At 35.2% G+C, this 27,988-nt stretch overlaps 1 protein-coding gene across 2 annotated transcripts; it reads left to right on the plus strand.

The window, feature by feature from the left end:
- Nucleotides 1-3,957: 3,957 nt before the first annotated feature.
- Nucleotides 3,958-27,628, plus strand: LOC123529090 (trichohyalin-like). 2 transcript variants are annotated; one of them, XM_053518387.1, is made up of 15 exons: nucleotides 3,958-4,101; nucleotides 6,792-6,898; nucleotides 7,543-7,782; nucleotides 8,219-8,317; nucleotides 8,778-8,873; nucleotides 10,372-10,467; nucleotides 11,666-11,761; nucleotides 12,060-12,152; nucleotides 18,129-18,233; nucleotides 18,647-18,709; nucleotides 18,997-19,080; nucleotides 19,255-19,323; nucleotides 23,268-23,360; nucleotides 26,209-27,243; nucleotides 27,471-27,628. In XM_053518387.1, the coding sequence occupies exons 2-15, from the start codon at nucleotides 6,856-6,858 to the stop codon at nucleotides 27,611-27,613; spliced, it is 2,355 nt and encodes a 784-aa protein (XP_053374362.1). In that variant the 5' UTR covers nucleotides 3,958-4,101; nucleotides 6,792-6,855; the 3' UTR covers nucleotides 27,614-27,628. The 2 variants fall into 2 exon arrangements, with proteins under 2 accessions (XP_053374362.1, XP_053374367.1); XM_053518392.1 differs by having other exon boundaries at nucleotides 12,060-12,104.
- The last annotated feature ends 360 nt before the right edge of the window (nucleotides 27,629-27,988 follow it).

The raw sequence follows: 27,988 nt of genomic DNA on the forward strand, positions 1-27,988 counted from the left end.
TTTATGCATGTATCATACGTATGTTTATTCCCTCTTATTTGCTTAACGGGGGAGTAACCGTGTCAGAAATATATATCTACTGTAATAGGGTTACTTCCCATACCGTTTACTGTTGACGCTGCACTATATTTAAAGACCCATCAACGACATAGTGACCTACCTTTTCCTCCCATATGAACTTTGTGCAAATCATTCTGATAATACTGGTATAAGATACAGCTATTCTACAAGATGACAGGTGGACAAATTAGGCCCTCCTTGAATTAACGTGTTTTCACAACTTCATCTGCAAGCTTATTCAGCCATTCTCTTTTCAATATAGTTTTATAAACATAGAATAATAACTATCTTACACTGTAGAAACAAAGTTTGGTCTAAACTCAAGTACTGCGCATATTAGACCTTTTCGGCGTAAATGGGAATGTACACGACTACGTACATCTATATGTATTTCAATCAATTTCTAAGGGGTTTTCTCAGAACACTGGACACGATTTTAATAGCTATAATTTTAGCTAGTTTACATACTGTCCATAATAAAAAGAGCGATCAGTATGTTCTCAGTGGGTGGTGCCATGACTATGAGACTTGGTATTAAAATTAACTAGTGGTATGTCATCTGTTGTTGTCTAGAGAAAAGGGGCATGCCCACTTATGTTGAAGATTTATATCAAGTTTCATTTGATTTGATTGAGAGCTGTCATAGCAGCTGAAAAAGACAGTTATTCGTGGTGGAGGAGATAACGCGTGGCTCATGGTTCTTCGACACTCAGGGAATAAAAACACAGTTCCCCGCTACTCCACGTAAAAAATGAATAACTTTCAGATTAAAGTCCCGCGCTTGTACACAGAAGAACAATGGGAGCTTCAAGAATTTGCGCACCTTCTGTATCTTCTACTGTTTTCCCCACTTTAAAAAATACTAACATTCCTCTGAAAGAGTTGCCAATATAGGTAAAGTAGCATTTCGTATTGTGACCCGGGTACGTTTTCTAAATAAAATAGGTTTTGTTTGTTTGTTTTGGGTTTAACGCCGTTTTTCAACAGTATTTCAGTCATGTAACGGCGGGCAGTTAACCTAACCAGTGTTCCTGGATTCTGTACCAGTACAAACCTGTTCTCCGCAAGTAACTGCCAACTTCCCCACATGAATCAGAGGTCGGGGACTAATGATATCAGACACAATGTCGTTTATCAAATAGTCACGGAGAACATACGCCCCGTCCGAGGATCGAACTCGCGACCCCGAGATCCGTAGACCAACGCTCTTACCTATTGAGCTATGCGGGCGGGCAAAAAATAAAATAGGTACATGTATTTTGAAGGCATTGGTATTCAACTGGCTATTTATGATATTTATATAACTAAGGATTCCTACGGACGAGTAATTATTGTGTAAAATGAACAAATAAATAAATGCTTGCACCGATTTTTCTAGTTCCATGTAGACGGCCGGGTTTAAAATCTTACCTCGGTAACGGAAGTCAGACAAAATGGAAACATCCATCCATCCAGATTCAGCTCATATTTACGGAGTGGGTAAACAAATATGAGACATTTTTCTTCCCACCATTATTTTCGTCTGGTCACATGCTTTTAAAATATACATATGTTTTAGATCAGTCATTTGCACATAATACGGAACAGGATGCGCAAGGTGTGCATTTTGGGTCGTTTTTGCCTCAAAATTTAGTGTCCTGTCCTGAAACTGGAGTTTTATTCGTTTTCATCATAGAAATAAAGGAATCGGCACATGACGAAGCATTGAGTATATGCAATACATCTGCTCCACACTTCCCTCGCATTTCCCAAAATTTGATTGTTTATGATTTTTTCGCACTGGTATCAAAACAGATGTGTGGACTTTTCAAAATTACTGCCCCTTGCCCCTATAAACGATGGGAAGTATAAATACACACGCACACACGCATGTTCGGACGCAACACACATTTTTTAATAAAATGAGACAAAAAAAAAGGCAAACGCCTTTGTTTTGGTTTTCAAAGTATTCTGTGTATCTAACTAAAATTTGAAACCAAAGATTCTATTTAAAAGACGTATTAGAAGTAACGAAGACAAATTTAACAATAACAAATTCTTTGGATATTCTCTTGATGAAATTCAGTATTTGAAAAAAACCAAAAAAACAACAAGCGGAATGAATTTTGTTCTAGGCAATGTTTATTCCTAATACCATAAATTGTTTCCAGTTTTATTAAAATTATTTAGTGGGAGTCAACATATTAAGTATAATATTAACAGATAACTGAATGACGATTTCTCTGCAGTTTAACATGAGAGATTATTTCTCATCGAAATCTGTTAAGTCGCTGCAACTGTTTCATCGTTACTATACCAGTTTTATGAGGACAGTGTCAAATCGCAAGTTCACAATTTCTACTTTAAAGCAGCATAGATTCTGAGACAAAATGCAAAGGCAGTATATTTGTTTTGCACGCCTTATACATTTACGACCAAATATCTACTGGAAAGGTTTTGTAAAATTAGAAAGTGCAAATTTATTGATATAAAAAAAATCCTAAAATGTGCTTGCATGACTATTGCTTTGTCCGGAAATCGCTCACAATTTATAGTTTTTAGCACCATGTGTTTTTAAAATCTATTTCGGAGTAATAAAAATATCATTTAAAGCACACGTTAATTGACGCTAAAAGAAGTAAAAATCGTGGGTCTTTCCCAGAAAAAGTTACATGGGATAGCCACCTTGCATTACTCATTAAAATTGATAAGGTCCGCTCTTTAATCTTAAAACGTCAATGCAGTGCTAGAACACGAGGCCATTCCAGTAAGTTTCATTCTGTTATAAATGATATAAGCATATGCATTATTTGTATGATCAGCTAAAAGTGAGCCTCATGAAATTTCAATCTGTTTTCAATGTTATATGAAATAAATCTAAAAGAAATGTTTGAAGGCTCAAAATGCCTTTGTTAAAAATGTGGCTGCCATATTTTCCTATATGAACATAAAACATATTTATGTCATGTTAAATCATTTTCCTCATAATTATTTTCTCTAATATTTGTCAAAGGTTTGAATACTGATGAAAATTGTGGAAAGTTTTATTGATTCTATTGTTTTTTATTACCTCCCTTTTTAGCTCAAACTGTAACAGTTCATGTGCAGTATTAAAACTAGCGCTCTTCTAACCTAATAATTCTGCATAACATCTATTTGGTGTTTCAACACAAAATTTAAATATGGAACTTTAATATCGATGTACAAGTGTTTGGTCCTTTAACATATTTTTATACTTTCTTTACTGCATTTTTTCTTTTTCGGTTTTGAAAAGGGAGAAATTCAGATAAATTAATTTTGTTGAACGTGCTGTACTGACTGCCCACCTCTAACCATGATGATTAAGTAATTTGACCTAGTAAAACATTCGCCCCTCATTTAGGTTATTTCCAGAAAACATAGAGCAGACGGATCTTTGACTGGTTTTATTATTTTCACAATGAGTGTGTCTTTTTTTTTACTTGAAAAGCTTCTTAATGTGTTTCAATAGGATATTTAAATAAAACGGAAATATTTCAGACCAAACCATTCTCTTTTTTTATAGTATGGTTAGATGCTTGTGCCGTAGTTTATGAAGTAGAGCAACATGGTATAAACATGAAAATTACACCGTAATAGTAGCGGGTATAAGAAAAAAATGGACTTTTGCTGAGATATTCTAAAAACTCACACTCACAGGACGATTTCTGTTATAAGTCAAATGCTCAAAGTATATATTAGTTTTAAAATAAACTATTAACTCGAATGTGAAGTGAATACTTTGTCAGTTGTTGCAAAACATAATGAAGCGACATGAGACCTACTTCATACGCGTATATTTCAGTTATTGGCCAACCAGCACCAGCTAGATTAGGAATATGACACGTCCGAGTAAAACGAGACATCGATCTGTAAGGAGCGGCGTCACTGACATAATAAGACGTCATACAAGACATCACGTGACGTCACTTAGGCAACGTCGTTGCCTAGGATCAATTGACGCCAACAGCTAATACAGACGAGGATCAGGAATTTTAATAAGGGGAAAACGAATAAGTCTCTTCTTACAGACTTAGTAAAAAGGTAAGTTTAATTATGAACGTCTTCTGTCATTATGTTGCTAATACATGTTTTACTTATTGGGCAAAAATACACGGATTGTTTACTTTTTAAGACTTTGTGTGATCGTTACTCAGTCTGACATAAGAAGATGCATGCAAAAACGGCTGAAACTAGAAACTGTTTATATATGATTCAATAAAACTAAAATATTACGCACAATAATACTTAAATGATAGAATAAAATGATTTAGAAAATTTTAACAAGATATAAGCACGAAATTATAACGATGAAAAGTTTGTTTTAAAGTTTGAAATTATTAGTAAACGAGTTTAAACGATCACATTTCATTTCGTTTCGTGGCATTATTATCTTTAAGCTTACAAATAAGTTTTAAATTCAGAAAAGAAATAAAAATCATGACACGCTAATAAGTATTGCAATATTTCACTCCTTAATAGATAGTTACTATTAGAATTTAAGAAAAAAAAAAAAGAAAAAGAAAAAAAAATGAATGAATCTGTTATAGGCCTGTTGAAAAAAAAATGCAAGAAGTAAAAAAATACAGTATCAACAATACAAAATCATCTGTTTGAATACACAGCCGATGTTCTGTTTGTGATTTTGATGGACAGAACACATAATATTATAAATTTATCATGTACTTTATTTTCAGGAAAAAATGTCTTCAAACTGTTATAGCATCAAAACTTATTCCCTGCTTGAATACATTTCATATACATACAGTACTGGTAAATCATTCGTTTTTTTTTTTTTTTTTTTTTTTTTTTTTTTTTAAATTTCTAACAAGCGGATGCGTAGCATGGCATAGTCAGGTAATCCACTGAGTTACATTTGAAATGGAAGTGAAAAAGAATGTGCTAAATTTTTACAAAAGACATACTGACAAGGAAGGGCTACAGATGTATGAACATATTGTCGCCCACGTATAGGTATTTTGCTTAATAACCTTTGACTTTTTAATCACCTTTGTAACCGTAGGGCATGCTTATGGTTGTATATCCATATTTGAATCTGGCATCAACTGAAAAGAAAGATTGGCTGTGCTCTTAAACAGATTTCCATCGCTTCGTTTGCATTAATGGCTATCCTACATCCATCTGGTTATACAGTCACTGGACTCTGTACTGAAGAAAGTAAAGAAGTTTTACAATAAGAAACGTCCAAGCAAAGGATATGCAGGAGTCCATCATATACACGACAACGCACGACTCCTCTTACAAGTCATACACCATTCGCCTTATTCCTCTGACCTGAGTCTCTGTGACTTTTTTATTCCAAGGCTTTAGAAAATGCTCCCTGGAAAGAAATATAAGTCCAGAAATTCTCTTGGCAGCGCCATTCATCAGTGTCTCTAACAGATACCAAAAGAAGACTATTTACCTGCTTGTCGCGACTGGGTAAAATGGTTACAAAAATATCTTTCGGTAAAGGGGGAATATTTTGAAGGACGTAACACTCATGAAATCCGAACCCAACGACGGAACATTTTGCCATTTAGGCCGGCGTAGTCGTGTACAAAATTGATACGCTTTCCACTTCCTCACACCGGATAGACTATTAAAGTTATGTAATAATTTTGACATCCGGGGAATGCGCAATGAAAAGTGAGCATCCGAGGATTCCTCATATACTTGCCACTGTTTTAGTAAAAAGATCATTGATGGTAAAAGTGCATTTTAAAACATGCTTTAAACGTGTTTTATCAGTGTCAATGCTAAAAGATATCGGCTAACAGGTATACAGGGATAAAGGATTAAAGGGCGGTGGTTGAGGGGGCGGGGTCCTGAGTGTTTGTGTTTACAGAAGGAGAAAAACGAATAAGTTTTATTTATTTATTTATTCATTTATGAATGTAAAAATTGTTTAAAATGAGTTTGCCTGTCGCTTATTTTTAACGATTCGCGATATGGTAAGTGTGGTCGACAGTGGTGTAATTAGATTTGTACACTTACTTTTACTGGAGTGGATAGGTCACGGGGCGGCACTATAGTAAAACACAGTAATTCACGACAATAGAACACGCTTATTTTATGTCGCACAGATATTAAAATAGTTAGCCATATTGTGTTATTTGTTACACACTTTGTAGATACTTAATCACGTTGGAATATGCACTTCCAGAATATACGCTGCTAATCAATTCCACGGCAGTGCACATTTCATATTAAACAAACGACACACTTTGTAACGAACATTTTTTTTCTAAACGGTTAAACATAGATTTTTTTATGCCCTTTATGTAGGAATTCATAGTAATTTGACTGCTTCAGTCGAGATTTGACCCTAGCGTCTTGACCGAGTCAGACAGCAATAAAATAGCGACAACATACTTCTGAGTAAATTAGATCATTTCCCATCCAATGGTTAAAACAGCGAAGAAAAATTAACTGCAAAGTTGTTTCCGAAATTCATTGTGCCGGCAGTAGAACCCGTCGTACATACACTATAACTAATTCAATTTATTATGATTATTTGTTTTTCATGCACGCTTTGAAAAAGTCACTGTAAAAATCACTAACAGCGGCAATGAAAATAACTCTTGTAAAGCCCAGTATAGATCTGGTGGCCGAGTATGGCTTTCACATGGCGTCCATTGGCCCATTGAAACGCCAGAAATAAGCGGGAGGGGAGAAAAGCATATTTCTGTGCTTCTTCTGGTAATATAATTGCTGGAATGTTTTTTTTTCAGGTTTGCTCAGTAAGCACAGCACTTATGCAGTAAGGTCAACTGGATTGCTGGTCAAACGCCAGCCATGGCAGAAAATATACTGAACAAGAACTCATTGCTGAATGCAGGCGAGTTGCAGTAGTTCTCTAACATTATTTTTTATAACAGTAGCTTGATATGTGAAGTTGTATTCGGCTCTAGATATTTTTGTCAGGCTTTAATCACACAAGGTGCACAAGAGTTTGATCTGGACTTGTAAAACACCGGAGAGCCGAATACATCCCGGACCAAGCTCCAGTTGTAATGATCCATTTATTACACACCTCTACCTTGTACCTATATCTGAAAGAACCATACGTTTATTTACCTGGTCATGAATATTAATGAAAGTAGCGCAGACGTTTTTAATATAATCTATTTTGATTATGAAATAAAAGTGTTTTGAGCTAGACTATCTTTCACTCCTATATTTCTGTAATAACAATAGTTTGAATTGATCGTATAGTGACCTGGATTTTTAGAATTAGTAATTTAATAAGTTGAACGCTATGTATTTATTGAAAACTGAAAGTGCTGTCTATGTACGATAGTAGATTCAAACTTCGGTTACGAACAAGTACATCTCTTTTGTCCTAGTGTACATTAGACCACGAGCATTTTCTTTTAAGATTGACCTGCACGCCATTCAATAAGTGTTTAAGATATATAATTATTATATATACTGTACGCAAATATTGTTTCTGTTAATGTTCAGCGTTTGTCTGTGTTTTAGCTGGTAAGGATGTTATGGGTACATCTACAGCCATCACCAGGGTTGAGATAGTTTTAAAACCATCTCTTGACAAGCTCGAACCAACAGGAGATCTACCTGTAGTCCCCGAGGGAACAAGACATCAGCATGTAGTCCCCGAGGGAACAAGAGATCTGCATGTAGTAGCCGAGGATCCGTTAAAACAAAACAAAGGGAAAGTTAGGGAAAAACCTAAGATTCTTCCCAAACCAAAGTTAAAAGGTATATTTTAAATGTTCATTTTAATTGAGAATATAAAATAAGCCTCACCATGAGAAAACCAACATAGTGCATTTGCAACCAGCACGGATCCAGACCAGCCTGCGCATCCGCGCGTTCGCTGTTCGCTAACGGTTTATCTAATTGCAATATGCTTTGAAAGCGAACAGCATGGATCCTGACAAGACTGCGCGAATGAGCAAGCTGGTCTTGATCCATGCTGGTCGCAAACGCACTATGTTGGTTTCCTCATGGTGCGGCTCAAATACAGTCGTAGCATTTTGAAAAAGTACCATCGGTCTAGGACTGCTTTGTTTAAATACTTACCAGTTTGAAAAATCAAACATAACTGAACAGATTTTTTGAAGAAAAAGAAATACAAAACAAAATATTTATATTTGTACGCGTACTTGGTAGACAACCACAATTACCTTTACAGCTCCTCGTGTCATAGATCCAGCAACGCAGGACACTTCTCCTGCAGATGTTTGCACACCAAACAATAAACCGAAGATTCTTCCTAAACCAAGTTTGAATGGTAATTTTATATTCTGGTTTACGTACATTAGAATGTTCAGTTATTTATATATGAAAGGGGGCAACTCAGCTAAAATAACTATCACAATCTACAATTCACGATTACCTCTCTTGTTACTCTTACAAAATCACCTCAATCTGTTGTCGTTAAACCTATGCGTTTGACATTGCACACGCTTTTTTGGGTTTTCTCAAACGATTTCGCCTTGCTTATACTATTTTGACTTATTAAATACATAAACATTGTTATAATCTTGCTTACACATATTGCTGTTGCAACTCGAAAAAAACCAGCATGCGCAAATAATGTACAATATTAATGATTAATTTGAGAAAAAGTTCACAGAAGGTAAAAAAATACAACTGACTTCCGGCAGTCGGGTTCAGTAAATTAATAATTTCACCAAATTAAGATACATTGTGTTATAGTTTTAAAAAAAACAACATGATTCGCTTTACAGTTCCGAAGGAAACCGATTCACAGAGAGAGAAATCACCACGACATGGGGGTTCACCAAAGGAAAAACCTTCGGTGCTTCCTAAACCAAGGAGAAATGGTAATGCAACTTATGTTTTGTTTTTACCTGAACTATTTGAATCTTTTCAAATGGAAGACTTTTTCTTGTCACTCCTCCATCGGCATCACAAATGCTTCGCATGTAAGCAGGTTTCTCAAAAACTCCAAGGCCAAATGCTTTTAACTTCACACATTCCCTTTTTTTTAACTAAGGAATTTTGATTTAAGTTTTGCATGTAAGCATGCTTGTCAAAAGCTGTTTGTCCAAATACGTTCATATTTTACGCATGCCCTTTACATCATGAGATGACATTTCAGGACAAGTTACTCTAGCTTTTATTTTGTCAAAATTATGCATCTTTTTAATTTAGCATATATGCTGCTATGCCTATTGTTTTTAGACTCGTCTCCGGACAAGTAATATAACTCTAACTTTTAAAGTTTCCTTTTAACAAAGAATTTTGTAAAAGTTCAGCTTGTAAGTATAGGTTTCCCGGAAACTACCCGACAGAATGTTGTCGAAGGTATCGCTGGTCTTTGGCATCAGGAACAGGTTATATAGCTAGCTTCCTTTTTTCAAAAGTATGCCCTATTTGATGTAGAGATTTTGGGATTTTTTTTGTATGTTTCTCAGAAATTACTTGACCAAACGTGCTAAAACTATACACACGTCTTTGCGACCATGACCACACATGGTTTCAGTACTCTGGTTAACTTGGGGGGAAAATGCCCCATTTTTTAGCTTAGAAATTTTGACGAGTATTTAACATGTAAGAAGGTTTCCGGGTCGGGAACTAATGTACTGAATGCCTTCAAACTCTTCATAAGTATTCTGGAACCAGGTTGCATGTCTACGACTTTCAACATTATGCCCCAGTGTCGCAAAGCCTTTGTTTATAAGCTAGCATTCTGTCGATGGATTTCAAATATTCGAGGTCGTTGTCATCGTCCATGAATTTATGCTTTATGATAGGTTTATTTTCAACACATATATATGGGTAAATAAGTAAAAAAATTGGAAATAAAACTGTTAAATTCCTGATGATAGATAATAAAACACTTACTGAATGACTTCCTGGCCAAAGGCCAAAACTATTGACTTTCGTAAATTCGGACCTCGGGTAATAGTTTTGACTACTGACCGGCAAGCCAAGAAATAAGTGCACGTTGTTACACATCCCCAGACAAGTGTTATAAATGTTTGGAATAATTACTTTTCTTAGAATTTAGAATTATTTTATCTAAATACTTGTAGATTGTTACTTGGAAATATGTTTATTTATTTACTAATACACGTCAATATAGCTCGAAATGATCGCTCATATAGTACACACAGGGGATGTACAAGGTAACACACGAAATGGTTGGATACCGAATAAGATACCGAATGATGTCGATAAATGTCTCGGTTTCGTACTTTTCGTGACGGCTGTGACGTTTTAAATTGAGTCTATTCCGCACTTTGTATATATTGTTTAGAGGGAATATAAAGGCAGTATTCAACTAGTCAAAGAAATGCCAGTCTCATTTTTTTACAGTGCCTCTGATCACAGATCAACCGAATAGTGCTTTGCCAGTATGCAACAAGACAGAAAAGGTCAAACCCAATATTTCTCCTAAACCAAGATTAACTGGTAGGTCTATGTTAACTGTAACGATTTCCGCGGTCATTACTGATGAACAATATTTCGAACAGTAATGAGCTCGCACCCCATGCGCGCTCACACGTATGTGTGTTTGTGTGTCCATCAGTCCGTACCATTTTTCTGTGAGGAATAGCTATAAAACTATAACGGGGATTCTGTTGAATCTTCGTACAGTGACAGAGGATACTGAATACTCTACCTTGCTTACATTATTCATTATCTTCCTTGACTCGGGCTCTACTTTTAATATACTGGTGTATTAAATCTAATTTATTACAATTGTGCAGTGTCTAAGAAACGTAACTCATACATTTTGTCATTTGTATAATAAAATAATTAGTCTACAAAAGTTTTCCGCTGTCTAACTTGAGTAGTTCATATCCAATATTCCCAAAACTTTGACACTAAGTTAGTGGGCATAATATGTCGGATAAGTTCAAAAACCAATCGCAATTATGGTCCCTGAATAACAAACATTTGTAAAAAACGACAGTGTTCGCTTAATAAGTAAAACAGTTCTTAGCAAGAATGTTCATAGGCATATTATCTTTGCCAAGCCAGATAATCTTGATCACTGTGGAGTTATGGTCCTTGAATCAATAAAATTTTAAAAATAACCAACTGATGTTTTTAACGTCAATTTTAAGTAATTTTCCTTAACGGGCCTATATTTTGACAGTTTGGCACTCTTGTTTTATTATCCATTTTATCATTTTTATCATACTGGTCATATATTACTGAACCTACTCGCTGGAGTTTGTTCATACTTCGCACAACGATAGCCATGCCTTGAAAATAAACGATAAATCTGCACTACGGCATTTTTATCCTTCTTTATCTTATTTTAGCTTATTATATTAGTCATAACTGAAATCTTTTTCAAGGGTTTTAAGTTGACATTTTCACACAGTCATAGAGGGTATTAACAGAAAGTGCACTTAACTGAAGCCACAACATTGTTGTCTGTCTTTACAGAGTTATTCCCCTTGCTTCCTATTTTTTACCCATTTGCATTGGAAGGCCATGTCCAAGATGGCGTTTGTTCCAATTCATGATAAATAACTCATTTCAAATAATAATAGAATGTAATATAAAGTAGTTGGACTTTATCATTAAGTAGAAATGAATTTATAAAATAAGGATGGATATTACCTAGTGAAAGTCTTCATTGACGTTCTTCTTACAGTTCCGAAGAAAGAAGATCGACTTCAGGATGATTCTACAGACGCTGTTGGAACACCTCAGAAATATCCAGAGATTCCTGCTGAACCAAACACTTACAGTACGAAATTTTTCATCTCATAATTACCTCTCTACACGTACTTTTAAAAGAAATTTGCCTTAAAAGATATTTGGACCTTTTCTTGAAATATGCATGTGGATACCCTAGCATGCATGCAATTTTACCAACAGTTACCATTGTCTGTTGGGACAGAAATCATTGTAATATACTGGAGTAAAGTTCTTAAATATTGTACATATTATAAAACGTCATATTGTAAAACATAAACTGATTAAAAATCACAAAAAGTTTACTCGTTTGTGAACATGGCTAAATTTAACTACAATTATTGTTACAGGCCGGAATGAGACAGAGCAGTCAAAAGCAAGCAGTCATGGAGAAGGTGTGGTCACATCAAAATCAACCATTGGTTCTGAACCAACTGCTAATAGTATGTTTTTTTTTTATTTTTCATATTCGTTAGAAATATACAATATTTCAAATATGTTTCAAAAGGCTTCCATGATATCGAGTTCTGAACTCGACATTATGGAAGCCTTTCGAAATACATTTGAAATTATCGTATAAGCCTAGAATCTTAGCAACTCCCTTATACTAATCTAGATTTGGAACAGACATTAAGGTATTGGACCCGTAATAGAGTACCTCCTTTTTGAAGAGTATTCAATTCCTACCATAAACCTACTCTGACTGCAATTTTCATGGGGGCGTAGGTTCAAGCCCCACTGGGACCAAAATTTTTCTCCCCATAATTTCCCTTTTTTCTAGTAAGTTTTTACTTCTTTCAAGACTTATTATGGATGTATTGTACAAAAGTGGAAAATTTTCATTTTATAAGCGATTTCTTGCTGTTCAAAATTAATTTACCTCTGAATCAGGAGGGGTAGAGTTAGACATCTTTAAAAATACTGAGTTACATGCGGTAAAAGTTCTCTATTTTGCCTTCATTCTTTAGATTACATATTGCGGAAGAAATGCAGGTAGGTTTTACTTCTGCCCCAAGGTTATTTTTGAATGAAGTGAGCAAAATTCAAAACAGACCCACAAGATTCAACTTTAATTTTTCAGTGTTGGAATTAGAATTCTGTCTCATTAAATCTGTTTACTTGAGGCACCCTAGAAATAAATGATGTTTACAGTTTTATTTTGTGTTTTATAATTGTTTAACAATAGTTTGATGTTTCTTTTATCAAAATTAATGCTGTAATGAATTCTCTGCAAACGTTTTAGATAGTGGCCATCACATTAAAATTGGTCTCAACTTGAGCTTGAGGAAATGCCATAAACTACACAAAATTTACAAAAAACGGCACGGTAAAAGTTGTTTAAAATTTGCAACACAGTACGAAACATCGTCAACTTTCAGAATATACCAAGCAAATGCTATTATTTTAAACATTACTATTAGGGGTCCAATAACTTAAGCTTGAAATGTATTACGACATGTTTTCATTCTGTCTTCCTATAACGCATTTCTGTCGAAAAGGTAAATTTTATCAAACTTATTATCCCCCGACGAAAGTCGGAGGGATATAGTTTTGGCGTTGTCCGTCCGTCCGTCCGTCCGTCTTTCCGTCCGTCCGTCCGTCCGTCCTTCCGTCCGTCCGTCCGGAGCCATATCTAGGAAATGGTTGGGAATATTTATTTAAAACTTCATATACCTGTTCACCACTATGAGTTCTTGCGGCCCATCAAGTTTCAGTCAGATTGCCCAAGTAACACCAGAGTTATGGCCCTTAGAAGTTTCTAGTGTTAACTATATAGGGTACTATAAATATGGCAATTTCTGCATCATAACTTTTGATATATTTGACCTTGAACTATGAAACTTTAACAGAATTTAGAGCACTATAATGTGGTTGTGCACACACAATTTCATATGGATTTCTTTTGTAACTGCAGAGTTATTGCCCTTTAATTGTCTAAAAATCCACATATTTGTACATAACAAACTTGCCATTTGGCAGAATTTCATTAAATTTCTTTCATTCTTTTCTGTGAACATTTATTATAAACATGTGAAGTTGCGCACCCACACCTGGTCGCCCACTTGCCTTGGTCACCCAGGGTGACCCGGGATCAAAATTGACCCCGCCCCATGGGTCACTTGATTTTACATAGGAAAATCTTCAAAATTTTTCTAAAAATAAACCAGAAGGCCTAGAGCTTAGATATTTCACATGTAGCATGACCAAGTAGACCTCTACAAAATTTGTTCAAATCATGACCCCAGGGTCAAAATTGACCCTGCCCCAGGGGTCACTTGATTTTACATAGGAAAATCTTCAAAAATTTTCTAAAAATAAACCAGAAGGCCTAGAGCTTAGATATTTGACATGTAGCATTGCCTAGTGGACCTCTACAAAATTTATTCACATCATGACCCCCGGGGTCAAAATTGACCCCGCTTCAGGGGTCACTTGATTTTACATAGGAAAATCTTCAAAAATTTTCTAAAAATAAACCAGAAGGCCTAGATCTTAGGTATTTGACATGTAGCATTGCCTAATAGACTTCTACAAAATTTGTTCAAATCATGACCCCCAGGGTCAAAATGACACCGCCCCATGGGGTTACTTCATTGTACATAGAAAAATCTTCAAAATTTTCTAAAAATAAACCAGAAGGCCTAGAGCTTAGATATTTGACATGTAGCATTGCCTAGTGGACCTCTACAAAATTTGTTCAAATCATGACCCCTGGGGTCAAAATTGACCCCGCCCCAGGGGTCACTTGATTTTACTTAGGAAAATCATTAAAAAATTTCTTAAAATAAACCAGAAGGCCTAGAGCTTAGATATTTCACGTGTAGCATTGCCTAGTGGACCTCTACCAAATTTGTTTAAATCATGACCCCTGAGTCAAAATTGACCTCGCTCTAGGGGTCACTTGATTTTACATAGAAAAATCTTCAAAAAATTTCTAAAAATAAACTAGAAGGCCTAGATCTTAGATATTTGACTCGTAGTATTGCCTAGTAGACTTCTACAAAATTTGTTCAAATCATGACCCCTGGGGTCAAATTGAACCCGCCCCATGGGGTTACTTGATTGTACATAGAAAAATCTTCAAAATTTTCTAAAAATAAACCAGAAGGCCTAGAGCTTAGATATTTGACATGTAGCATTGCCTAGTGGACCTCTATAAAATTGTTTCAAATTTTGACCCCCCAGGGTCAAATTGACCCAGCCCCAGGGGTTACTTGATTGTACATAGGGAAATCTTCATAAATTTGCTAAAAATAAACCAGAAGGCCTAGATCTTAGATATTTGATATGTAACATTTCCTAGTAGACTTCTACAAACTTTATTCAAATCATGACCGCCGGGGTAAAATTGGCCCCGCCCCAGGGGTTACTTGATTGTACATTGGAAAATCTTCAAAATTTTCTAAAAATAAACCAGAAGGCCTAGAGCTTAGATATTTGACATGTAGCATTGCCTAGTGGATCTCTACAAAATTGTTTCAAATTTTGACCCCCCAGGGTCAAATTGACCCAGCCCCAGGGGTTACTTGATTGTACATAGGGAAATCTTCATAAATTTGCTAAAAATAAATCAGAAGGCCTAGATCTTAGATATTTGATATGTAACATTTCCTAGTAGACTTCTACAAACTTTGTTCAAATCATGACCCCCGGGGTAAAATTGGCCCCGCCCCAGGGGTTACTTGATTGTACATTGGAAAATCTTAAAATTTTTCTAAAAATAAACTAGAAGGCCTCGAGCTTAGATATTTGACATGTAGCATTGCCTAGTGGACCTCTACAAAACTGGTTCAAATCTTGACCCCCCAGGGTCAAATTGACCCAGCCCCAGGGGTTACTTGATTGTACATAGGGAAATCTTCATAAATTTGCTAAAAATAAACCAGAAGGCCTAGATCTTAGATATTTGATATGTAACATTTCCTAGTAGACTTCTACAAACTTTGTTCAAATCATGACCCCTGGGGTAAAATTGGCCCCGCCCCAGGGGTTACTTGATTGTACATCGGAAAATCTTCCAAAAAATTTCTAAAAATCATCAGTTTGACATTAGAAACATGTAGCTCATATTACTCTGGTGAGCGATCCAGGGTCATCGTGACCCTCTTGTTTTTCATTTTTAATTTTCCATCAATATTTATAATCAACATGTGAAATTTTGTTTCCTCTCCAGTTCCCCCGCACCCCCACACCCTTAAAAAATAAATATATATACATATATATATTTCCATTTCTTTCTTTTTTCTTTTTTTTAAATGTTCAAACCTTCAACATGTTAAGTTGTGACTGCACAAGCCTTGCCCTCAGTCATGTTCAAGATATCTTACCAGTGTTCTCATAAGGACATCTGTTTTTTTAAGTTCAAATGTACATGTTAAACAACAACACCTGGTGCCAAACCACTCAAAGACAATATTTCGTTCCAGTTAAACTTCAAGCTCATATTTCAGTTAACTGCATTTAATTTTAAAAGCTAAGCTTATTACAGTAAGCATATCCCATTCAAAATAAATTCTTTAGTCAGGATCAAAGTATCATACATTTATTAAGTACTCTTTAATTAAACATTTGTTTTCTGTTAAATTGATTTTGACTAATGAAATTATTTGCTTCTTATTAACATCCTTAACTTTTTGCCGGATATATTTTTTTGCCATTCCTCACCACAAACCATTTCGGCGGGGGATACCAATTCATCGAATTTGCTTGTTAATATATAGAATATTATCGCATAGTGCGGCAGTTTTCCTTCGATCTTTGCAGTATGTTAAACATGGTAACACACATTAATACTACAAAATCTGTGCTGATATTTCACAAAACTGGTACGATATATATCAACACAGAAATCTCTATAGAGTTTCATTAGAAAAAAACTGTTGCGATATATATCAGCACAGTAAAACTGTTCCGATATATATCGCAACACTTTTTCTCTATTGAGGTCTTATCAAGGGAGTATAATTTTTCCTTTCAAAGAAAAGATGATTTTAGCTCCAATTTACAGTTCACAGAGAAAGAATTATCACAAACACCTACATTTATAAAGTAAAAGAATAAATAAACTAGAATATTTCAAAAACTCGATAGTTATCGCCGAACTCAGAAATACATGAAATATATGGAATTCTGAGATTTCTCAATTTGATTTTTTTTTACAAACAAAACAACAAGTTTTACAGTATGTTTGGCCAATGAAATGCAAAAATTTAAAACCAATGCAGAAATCTGTTGGATACTTTTATCTGGGGAACACATTTTCTAAAACAGAGGTTTTAGTGTTTCTGTCAGCGAGGCGCAGAAAGGGAATCAAAAGAGTAATAATAATAATAAACAAATTTAAATGAAAATAATATATAAATTTTAATGATAAAACTATGCGATAAAACAGTTATAATATGTAATGCTCGTGTGTTACGAGGATATATCAGAGCTAGGGGTACATCTCGGTATTTTTCTCTGCACATATCTGTCTCGGCCTACCGGCCTCGACGATATGTGCAGAGAAAAATACCAGCCTCGACGATATGTGCAGAGAAAAATACCCTCGATGTTCCCCTAGCTCTGATATATCCTGGTAACACATTCTCACACATACTATAACTATTACATAACAACTTTTTTTAATAAAACAGAACACATGCATATATTTTCATAGTTTATTATAAATTTGTACAGTATTTAATGACCATGTTATGTTCTAGACGCCTTATCTATTGTAAAAATAAATAAATGATAAATAGCCAGTGTGAATCAAAACGCAGAATTTCAATGAAACAAGAATTTTCATTCAATTACATTTGAGCCGCACCATGAGAAAACCAACATAGTGCATTTGCGACCAGCATGGATCCAGAGCAGCCTGCGCATCCGCGCAGTCTGGTCAGGATCCACGCTGTTCGCTTTCAAGGCCTATTGCATTTAGAGAAACCGTTAGCGAACAGTATGGATCCTGACCAGACTGCGCGGATGCGCAGGCTGCTCTGGATCCATGCTGGTCGCAAATGCACTATATTAGTTTTCTCATGGTGCGGCTCATTTGATAACCAAGATTCCCGTTAAACCCTTTTTAGATGGTATTATTATGGTATTTTTCACCTTTGACGTGTAATATTTAGACAGATCCTTTGAAAGCGTAGATCGCAACCAAGCGAAAATAACAGCAGACTCGGTTTGATTGAGTGTGTACATGAGATGTAATGAAAAGTGCAACACCTCTCACGCACATCCCCCTCCCCCTCTCTACACTAGCACCGGCTTAAACGGAACTTTGTAATCAATCAACATTGATGGAGCTCTATGATAAAAAATACCAGAAAAGAAATGTAACTAGTTAACACAATAATGACTTTATTATTTAACAAAAGCTATATCATGTATGTTTAAATCGTATAAATGACCATCAAGTCTTATTACAGTGCCGAAGGAAAACTGGTCAGGAGATAATTTGACACTAAAAGAAACTGTCAACGTTCCGTCTAATCAGTCTAAAGAAGATACACACAAGATTCAGCCTAAACAAGGTAGCTACAAGATTCTGTCTAAATAAATTTTAAATATATATTTAAGAGAGGCATGCAGATGTAGATTGGTTTAATTTGTCATGAAATATATAATAAAATTCACACGCAATATATCTACTTTACTAGAATGTTTAAACCTGTCAGCAAATATATAATAAATTTCACACGCAATTCATATTCACTAGAATGGTTAAACTTGTCATAAAATGTATAGGAAAACTTACTTTAAAATTCTAGTGGCTTAACGGCTTTAACACATATTGAAAGAAACATTGACTTGTTTATTATGTCGTCTTACTCGTATACACTGCTGCTATAAATCAGACAATACTTGTATTGCATATTATATAGAAAAGCTCATAGAACGTCTATACGATAACTTACATACAGTCAGCTATGATGATCTTTTATAGTTCTAACGGAAAGAGACCAACCGAAGAATAATGATTCAGATGTTGGAAAACCAAAAGGAACAGGTAACGTACCTTCTAATTCATGTATCAATGCTGTGGATTTCATTTTGTGGATCTTAACACATGTTTGAATCCCTAAAGGCAGTTATTGGTTATTATTTAAATTTATGTCGATATTTGTTGCAAATGATAAATGTGCAATGTCGATTCTCATCTATACTTTACATGTCATACTCTTAACTGAATTGTGTGTTGTCTTGTTAAAAGCATGACCATCCAGCAATCTTGAGAATATCCTTGGAAATCTTTTATCTAACACACACTAATAGTTAAACATGATTCTTTTACAGATGTTGAGCCAAGGGATATTTTGTCAGAAGATGCTGGTGCGCCAGAGGAAAACACTACGTTTTCCTCCGAACCAGGTTTTAACGGTATGTCCTCATAGCTTTTGTTAAGAAAAGTCGTTGTGTAACAATGTAGTTCTCAAAAATGTATTAGAAATTTATTAATGTTCATAGTTTTGACACCTACGTTCAATAAATAAAAGAATACACATATTTATTCATGTACAAGGTAAAAGGAAATCACAATTCTATTTCTTGCAGTTCCGAAGGAATCAGATGAGTCGACTTCAAAGAAAACACCTAAGACTTCTTTGAAATCTACGTTGAATGGTATACTATTTTGTATTTTGATATTGGCATATACTTTTACATTTTGATAAAAGGACAAGGTTCTTATAAGCCCCGTATGCCCTATACACACCGGTTATTCGGGTACCTACTCGTCTGAGCGATACCGCCCTCGTGTGATTAATGTACATGTTGGTGAACAGGAAATTCACACCTGTAACAGGTAATTATTCCATATTTTTTTGAAGATTTGAAAAGTTTTAATATTAAATGTGTATGATCATACCTTAACTACATCCATGTCAAATATCTATCTCATATGATCTGAATAACTGTGACAAAAATACGTTTTTTGTCGTTGAAATGAATCTATTTTAAGGCGATGGTATATATTTTCACGATTAATGGTATTATTTTGAATAATATTAGGAATTTTTTGTTAGGAAAATGAAAAGTAGACATTCTGTGTATTAGGCATTGCTTTCATTTCACAAAAACTTGGAAGCACAGTAAAATAAGATCGATTTTTTCGAATACAGTGTCTAGAAAATAAGATACCTCTGACGATGTACCATGGTACCATCCTCGTTGTTTTTGTCAATCCAGCGGATACCGTCCTCGTTATTGAAATGAACATTACATTGACGCAGATCCCTTTTCTAAAATTCAGCGATAATATGCATTGACCAGCTAGGATGAAGATAAAACTTTGGTCTTTTATACCCTCCAACTACCGGAAGCAGCCTATCCGAAGAAAAACTTTTCACATAATTTCTTCAAGTTCGCTTCCAAGATCCATCTACATAGACACATTCTTAGGTGTATTTTCAATTGAATATTGCGACTTCCGTACGTTTTGTCTTGTTATTTAAGTTGTTATGGGGTACAAAATGTTTGCAACAAAAACAAAATTAAATTTGTTCAGAAATGATATGATATTTTGTCAAATATGTTATTGCGATCGACCCATGTTGAGCTTAGTTTTGAGGAATAAAGCCAGTAATTCGGTCGAAAATGTGCTTCGTTTGAGTAGTCGAAAGAAGTCAGTAGTAAACAGATCCTTGTTTCACCATTTTTTTTGTGCGAAAAAATGTGTAGAAAAAGTGCATTAATCACATCTTTTTACTGCTGGAATACATAATGCATGGAATGAGATGAGATATGTTTATACACTTCACATACAAGTTTTGCAGATCGAAATCAAAAGTAGGGGGTTTACATTGTGCGGACAGGAGCATATACGCGCCATTTTAGGGTAAATGACCACAATTGACCGGCATTTTACTAGGAACTATTCAGCTCCCTCATTATTTTTATCGTTACTTTAACTTATGATAGAACTTTCATGAAAAATAGGTGTTGGAAAAAGTGATGTTCTATGAAGGTAGGTTTGTAGGTTTGTCGAACAATTCAAGCCCCGAGCAATTTGCTTATCATCCAACTGTTGAAAGCAGAGCTAAAATGGTGGGAAATGAAAAGAAAAAAAGAAAGCGACGAGAAATTTTGCTTGTTCTTGGTAACCATTTGTACATTATTTCAAAGTTATTAAAGCAAATCTGATACTTAAACTTTAGCAAAATATCATCTTACCTGTCTTATAGTCTGTTGCTAATTTTGTATTGCAAATGGTGATTATAAAAAGTAAGGTTGTCCTTTTTTTAACGTGGACAAATGCAAAATAAGTCTACCTTTTATCATAATAATGCGGCACTTGAAGTAGTAGATGACTTCAGTTATCTAGGAATTAAATTTAACTACAGTGGTAACTTCAATAAAACTAAAATATATTTGGTTGACCAGGCTAGAAATGCTATGTATGCTCTGTTGAAAAAAAAAATAGGAAGTTGCAGCTTAGTATTGATTCACAGTTACATTTACTTAAGTCTGTGGTTCAGCCAATAATATTGTATGGATCAGAGGTATGGGGATGTGGTGATGTTAGCATTGTTAAAAGTTTTCAGCTTAAATTTTTAAAAGAATTACTGAAGGTTAAAAAGACCTTATGTCATGTTTTTTGGTGAGCTTGGGGTATTACCAATAGATTTATCAAATGGTAAACAAGAAAAGATAAACTGTATACTTTACAGGTTCATGTATAGACACCATCAGCAAAATGTAAATTATTGTTCTTGGATTTTATATGTAAAAGAATCTTTAGAACAACATGGATCTGTTGCATTCTGGTTGAATCAGTCAGTACTTTCACCAGTGTATTCCGCAATATTCTTATTTTAGAATGTCCCTACATTGATTTGGACAGAGTAAAATATTTACCAAATGACTTTTAACCGTTAAATGTAATGTCATTTCAGCGTTTATTTCAAAGTAATGATAGTACTCTTCTTTTTAAGTTTGCATTGTTTGTACAGAAAATACTTCAAATTTTTAGGTAGGGATAGGTTTTTGTCACTGGCAGTTATTTGCTGGTCAGTTAAAACAATGTTTTCAACCTGGTTAATTCTAAATGTACACCATCTTCTGTTGTTTAGCTTACAACATACATGTATTTGTATCAGATCTATTATGACCGTAAAACTACTGTTTTATTTTATGTATTAGTGTTTGTTTTGTTAAATTTGTTGTTATTATAATGCTGATGCCGTATGGGCCTAGTTATAAATAAAATCTTGAAATCTTGAATATCACAGATTTCCTCCTAGACGTACATTTAACGTTTACAACCGCTGTGAGGAGTGTGTGAACAAACAATAAAAAGAGATAGAATCTGATACCCAGACTTCCATATCTGCTTCTGTTTCTTCAGTTAGTCACCTGTAAGACACTTATACAGTAGTGTATATTGTATGCACTTGTAAACAAGTCGGCTAATAAGCACTACCTTAATGGAGGGTGCGCCTTATGAACAGAGACGAATATTACAAGATATGATAAAAGGCAGATTTATGAAGCCTCTCCCTAAACGAATACATACCCAGAGAGAGGGTCCACTTTCCCTTTCAGGAAGAAAAAAAGGTCTTAACAGAAGCACTTTTGCTCGGTGTGCGACAACTTTGGTCGTTTTCATAATGAGACTGAAAGAGAATGAGAAAATCTTCAAGGTGGGTGTGAGGGAATATTTAATATTGGTGAAATACTACTAACCCGGTCCACTCCCATTCTTTACATCTTTAAAGTTAAAATTCTAATCAAATAGATCTATTAAAGGTCGGGTTTCACATTTCCAGTTCTTATTTCCAGATCCTCAAAGCAATTACCCTCAACTGCGTTTATTTAGTGTACCGTATGCGGAAGCAATCGCTGCGGGAAGTTTTATAAATGTTCACTGACATAACGAGGACGGTACCCATATGCAAACGGGTAGGTATCTTTGTTTATTTTCATCAATCGTCAGAGGTACCATCAAAAACAGAAACAGGATGCATATAATTGAAATTTTATCAACAAAAAGAATTTGCAGGTACATGATCCAAACGTTTTATAGTTGAGTATGTATAGTTCCACCAAGGTGAGTGGCAAATTCAGTTATCTCAACTTTGAACAAAGAAAAATACGTCTCAAAACGTCAAAATACGTGAATTTCGCTACATTTCTTCAAATTTTATAGTCATATCAATATTATTGAGGACTGATATTTTCACCAGTGCAAATTAATGCATTACCTCGGACGAATCTGTCTTTAAAATGTTCAACATTCTTAACTATGTGTCATACGTTGGCATTGTTTTTATATACCCTAAACAATCTACATGTACATAAATCACACGGGAGCGGTATCGCTCACACGAGTAGGTACCCGAATAACCAGTGTGCTATATGGCCTAACATTTTATCGTATGTTCACTATTAAATAATAGTCTAATGTATCGGCCGGCGTGAACACAGGTTTGGTATTATCACTTAAGAAAGCATTAAAAGTTTAAAAGGCAATAACATAAATAATATATAAATAATTTCATATTAAATATAATATTAGAATTTTCATCTGTTTTATATCAAGTACATGATAGCCACGATTATTATTACAGCTTCGCAAGTCGTCGATCCTGCAAGGTTTCTCTTCTCTGCAAATACTGGGATATACAAAGGAAAGCGCATTTCTTCTGGATCCAGTTTATATGGTACCATATGTTGTTTTAACCAAGTTTTCGTAGAAAACCGGTTATTAGATTGGGGTATGTCGTTGGATGGGCGGGAGGGCGTTAACCTTGGTTTCTGCACAATAACTTTAGTTTGGAACAAGCTATAGACACGAAACTTGGCCTGTAGGTAGATGGTAAGGAGGAAAATGATGGGATTGCACTTGAGGTCATTTGGATCAAGGTCAAGGTCGCTGTGGCTAAAAATAAGAAAAAAATGGTTTCCGCTCAATAACTTTAATTTGCATTGATGTATTGAAATTAAACTTGACCTGCAGGTAGCTTATAGAAAAACCAAGGTTGGGATTGTATATGGGGTCATTGGGTCAAGTTCAAGGTCAGGATAACTTAGTTAATCTTCACACTTGGCGCAGTGGTCTAGAGCGTTGGGCCAAAGCTACTTTTTAGTCAGTGGGACGGAAGGGCGACGGTTCAGATTCTACTGAGATCCAAAATATATTTTTTGTGATAAGAAGGTCATTCTAATGCAATTTAGTCAATGTCAAGGTCACAGTTACTTAAAAAATGATTTTTTTTCTCTAAAATTAAACAGATTTTTTTTTTCAAAAAGGTGGTTTCTGCTTTATGATTTTAGTTTGGACTTACTTAAATTACCAAAAATTATGTTCAGCAAGCATATTTGAACAAGAGTTGTCACTATTGGTGACATATGCCCCCGAAGCCTGCCCAAGAATGCTACAGTTGTTTGCGCAAAAAAAAAATCACACATCATTTTGTGACCTTGACCTTGATCCCAGAAACCCGGGACATAAGCGTGACACACCTTCTCGATATGGTTAACATTTTTGTCAAATTATTATAAAATCCTTTGATAAATGGCAGAGTTATAGACCAGGCAAGAAACACCTTTGACTTCTAAGTGTGACCTTGATCTTGGAGCTAGGGGTCTGGTTCTTGCGCAAGACACGTCATCTCAATATAGGGAACATTTATGCCGCAAGTAATTTTAAAATCCCTTCATCAATGGCAGAGTTATGGACCGGACAAGAAATAGACCCTGTTAACCTTTAACCTCTAAGTGTGACCTTGACCTTAAAGCTAGGGTCTGGATCTTGTACATGACACGTCACACCATTTTGGGGAACATTTATGCATGTTATTTCAAAATCCCCTCATCAATGGCAGAGTTATGGACCGGACACAAAACAAGCCCTGTTAACATTTGACTTCTGAGTGTGACCTTAACCTTGGAGCCAGGGCTCTGGGTCTTGCGCATGACACGTCGTCTCATTATGGTATACATTTATGCTAAGTTATTCAAAATCCCTTCATGGATGGCAGAGTTATTGACCGGACACGAAACAGTCCCTGTTAACCTTTGACCTCTAAGTGTGACCTTGGCCTTGAAGCTAGGGGTCTGAGTCTTGCGCATGACACGTCTCTTTATGGTGGAACATTCATGCAAAGTTATTTCAAAATCCCTTTATGGATGGCAGAGTTACAACCCGGACAAGAATTTACACGGACGCACGGACAGTGCGATTTTAATATGCCCACCTTCGGAGGCATAAAAATCAGCTTTGAATGATATTTGAGGTTACTGTCACTAAAAATAGAAATATGGCTTCCACTTCGGTACACTTATTGTCAGTATACTTGGTGTGTAGATAGATTTTATCAAACACAAAATGTTTGGAATTTATTTTAGGACACTTGGATCAGGGTCAATGTCAATATAACTAAAACTGAAAAATGGGGTCATATTTGAAATAAAAAATAGATATTTGTGCTGTGGAATGGAAGGGTGTCGGTTCAAATCTCACTGAGATCCAAATTTGTTTTTCTTTTTTTCGTTTTCATTTTGTGGTGAGAAAAAGGTCATTTTAATACCATTGGGTAACAAAAATAGAAAAAAAAACATGGTCATAGTTATAATAAAAATATTTTTTTTTTTCAGTTTGATCACCAAAAAGCTGGTTTCGAGTTTATAACTTTAGATATAAAAACTGTTTGGGTCACTGTTACTAAAGATAGAAAAATGGTTTATGCTCGATATCTTTAGTTTGGGTGCACCTATTGTCAGCAAACTTTGTATTTAGGTATTTTTTATCAAAGAATCATAAATTACATAGGGAAATGACACATGCACTTTTTTATACCTGTTCTTTTGAATGGAATGATTGGGTGCAGTCAGATATGTAGAATAAAATATGACCATTTTGTTTTTAAAGAAACTGATGGCGTGATGCAATGAAAACCTGGTTTTCGTGGAATTTCTAGAATTCTTATTTATGATATAAATAATTGCATTCTGATTGTCAGAAGGACAACTTACTGCAAAATGTACAATGTGACATGGTGCTGAACAGTTTTTACTTCACTATTGAAAAAGAACTTTGCATTCTAAAAATGGCCAGCCAGACTGAATGCAATCTGAAGTCATAAATGTTATTGATGAAATTAGTTTCATATTGAAATTAGCAATAAATAAAAAAATGCATTTTTCCCCAAAAGATATAGATGAAGTCAAACTAACAGAGGAAAAAACTGCGTTTTACATTTGAATAAAATGGTAAAAGGAATTACACATTAGATATATGGCACAACAGATCTATATCATTAAGCATTGTAAGCCCCTCCGTTTATCGCTTATCATTTCTGTTGGGCTGTCATTATTATCGACTCCTTGTTCTTATTCAAGCTGGAGGGTTTTATTCAGACCCTCCGTATAAAGTATTATAAATACGCTACTGTCACTGGTATATTAATCTCATCATGGTGTTGCTTGGAGGGAGCGTTATCCGCGCAGGTCCACAGTGCATTCAGTCGGCATATTTTTACATAAATGTTTTCATTTTATTTATGATAGATGAACAGATTATTCGTTCCCAAATACGCAGACAAAGCAAACAGGTTGAAAATCGTCGTAGGGCAAAAAGGCAAGAAGAAGAACGTCTCGCGCATATGAAACGGGAAGAAGAATACCGCGAGATGATCGAAGAAGAAAACATTACCAAGAAGATGCAAGAATGGATTAGTCGAAGAAGCAAAGTGATGAAGCTAGAAGACGAAAGTTTTCACAAGGAGAAAGGGAGAGGAGAATTATTCATGATGAGCAATCTTGAATCAAAACTGTTAAACTTGAAGGAACTGAAGGGAAAAGAAGAGAGTCGAGACATGAATATGGTGGAAGAAGTCCTAAAGCAGAAACTCATACAAAAGGAAAGTATGAGGAAGGAAAATCTGGAAGAAGAAAGGATAGATATAATAAAGCAAGAGGAAAAGGCTGCCGGTGTTTTACAACATGAAAACTGTCGACAAATGAGAAAGCTAGATAGTGACGGGCAGAGAGCAGAACGCCTTCATTTCGAAACAGAAAGACGAAATCTAAAGACAGATGTAGGAAGCACTGATCGAAAGAAGCGTGAAGAAAAGATCCGAATGATGAAGGAATCGGAAGAGAAGGGCCGAAAGTTGACTGAAAAGAATAAACGTGATGAAGACATTCACAAAGAGGAGAATCTGAAAGAAGTAAGTATTCAGGTAAAGGAGGAGGAAGGAGAGAAACAAAATCTTAAAGACCTAGAAGAAACGCGCGAAAGAGGAAGCTTGAAAGATAAAGAACTCGATGGAGACAGCAGGCGGGAAGGACCACTGAAGCTGGAAAAGATGGACGACGCCGGCCGCGAAATGAACAAGCTGCAAGAACATACACACCAGGATGACACACGTGATGAATCTCAGATGACGATGGAACTGAAAGGAGAATTCCTTAATCCTCAAATAGCAGAAGAAACTGGAACGAAAGAGGACGAAGAACGTTTTGGAGAGGACAGTATTATGGAAGATGAAAATCCGAAAGAGGACAATCCTAAGGAGGGTGAAATGACAGTGCATACTGCAGGTATTTGTTTAATATATGTATATATATAATGCCATGTATATAACATGCTTAAAGCCTAATCAAATCAGTAGTAAGCAACATAAATAAATTTTGCTTTTGAAAAACACAAAACCAATAAAAGGGAATACAGATATATTACGGAAATAAATAGAGTAAGATCCCTATAAGTAGTGTATGTACATAATTTATAAGTTCTCATTCACTTTTAATTTATGACAACATTTCAGAAATGAGGATGGCACATAATGTTGTGACGGATACAAGAACTTCAAGAACCTCTTGTTTCCTACTTATCGGAGCCATCTTGTCCGTCGCCGTCGCCATCGTCCTCGCTGGTGCTTCTGTTGCAGTATTTTACGAACATTTGTAAATCTTAAACCCAGTTATTTTTGTTTATGATTATTTAATTTTCTTTGAATTTGTTGCTTGCTTTTTTATTGTACGACGTATACAACAGCTATATAATGATTTGCTCACTGAAATTGAAAACAGGTTGATTGCTATTTATGTTTTTGTTATGGTAAAGCAGTTTTTTTCTCTGATGTATGACCTAAACATGTTCTGTTCTTCTAAAGTGTAATAAATCTCATAAAGATATAAAATAGTGCTTTTGGTCCAATCACAACGGTATAACCTATCCATTGATAGTTTTGTATTACACTCGAGAATGAATGATGACATTTTTTATAAAACATGGGTAAAGAAAAATTGTTATGAACTATTGTGGTCGGGTACCATACATGTT

The sequence above is a fragment of the Mercenaria mercenaria genome, chromosome 1 (genome assembly GCF_021730395.1).
Source record: "Mercenaria mercenaria strain notata chromosome 1, MADL_Memer_1, whole genome shotgun sequence".
In the NCBI taxonomy this organism is placed as follows: domain Eukaryota; kingdom Metazoa; phylum Mollusca; class Bivalvia; order Venerida; family Veneridae; genus Mercenaria; species Mercenaria mercenaria.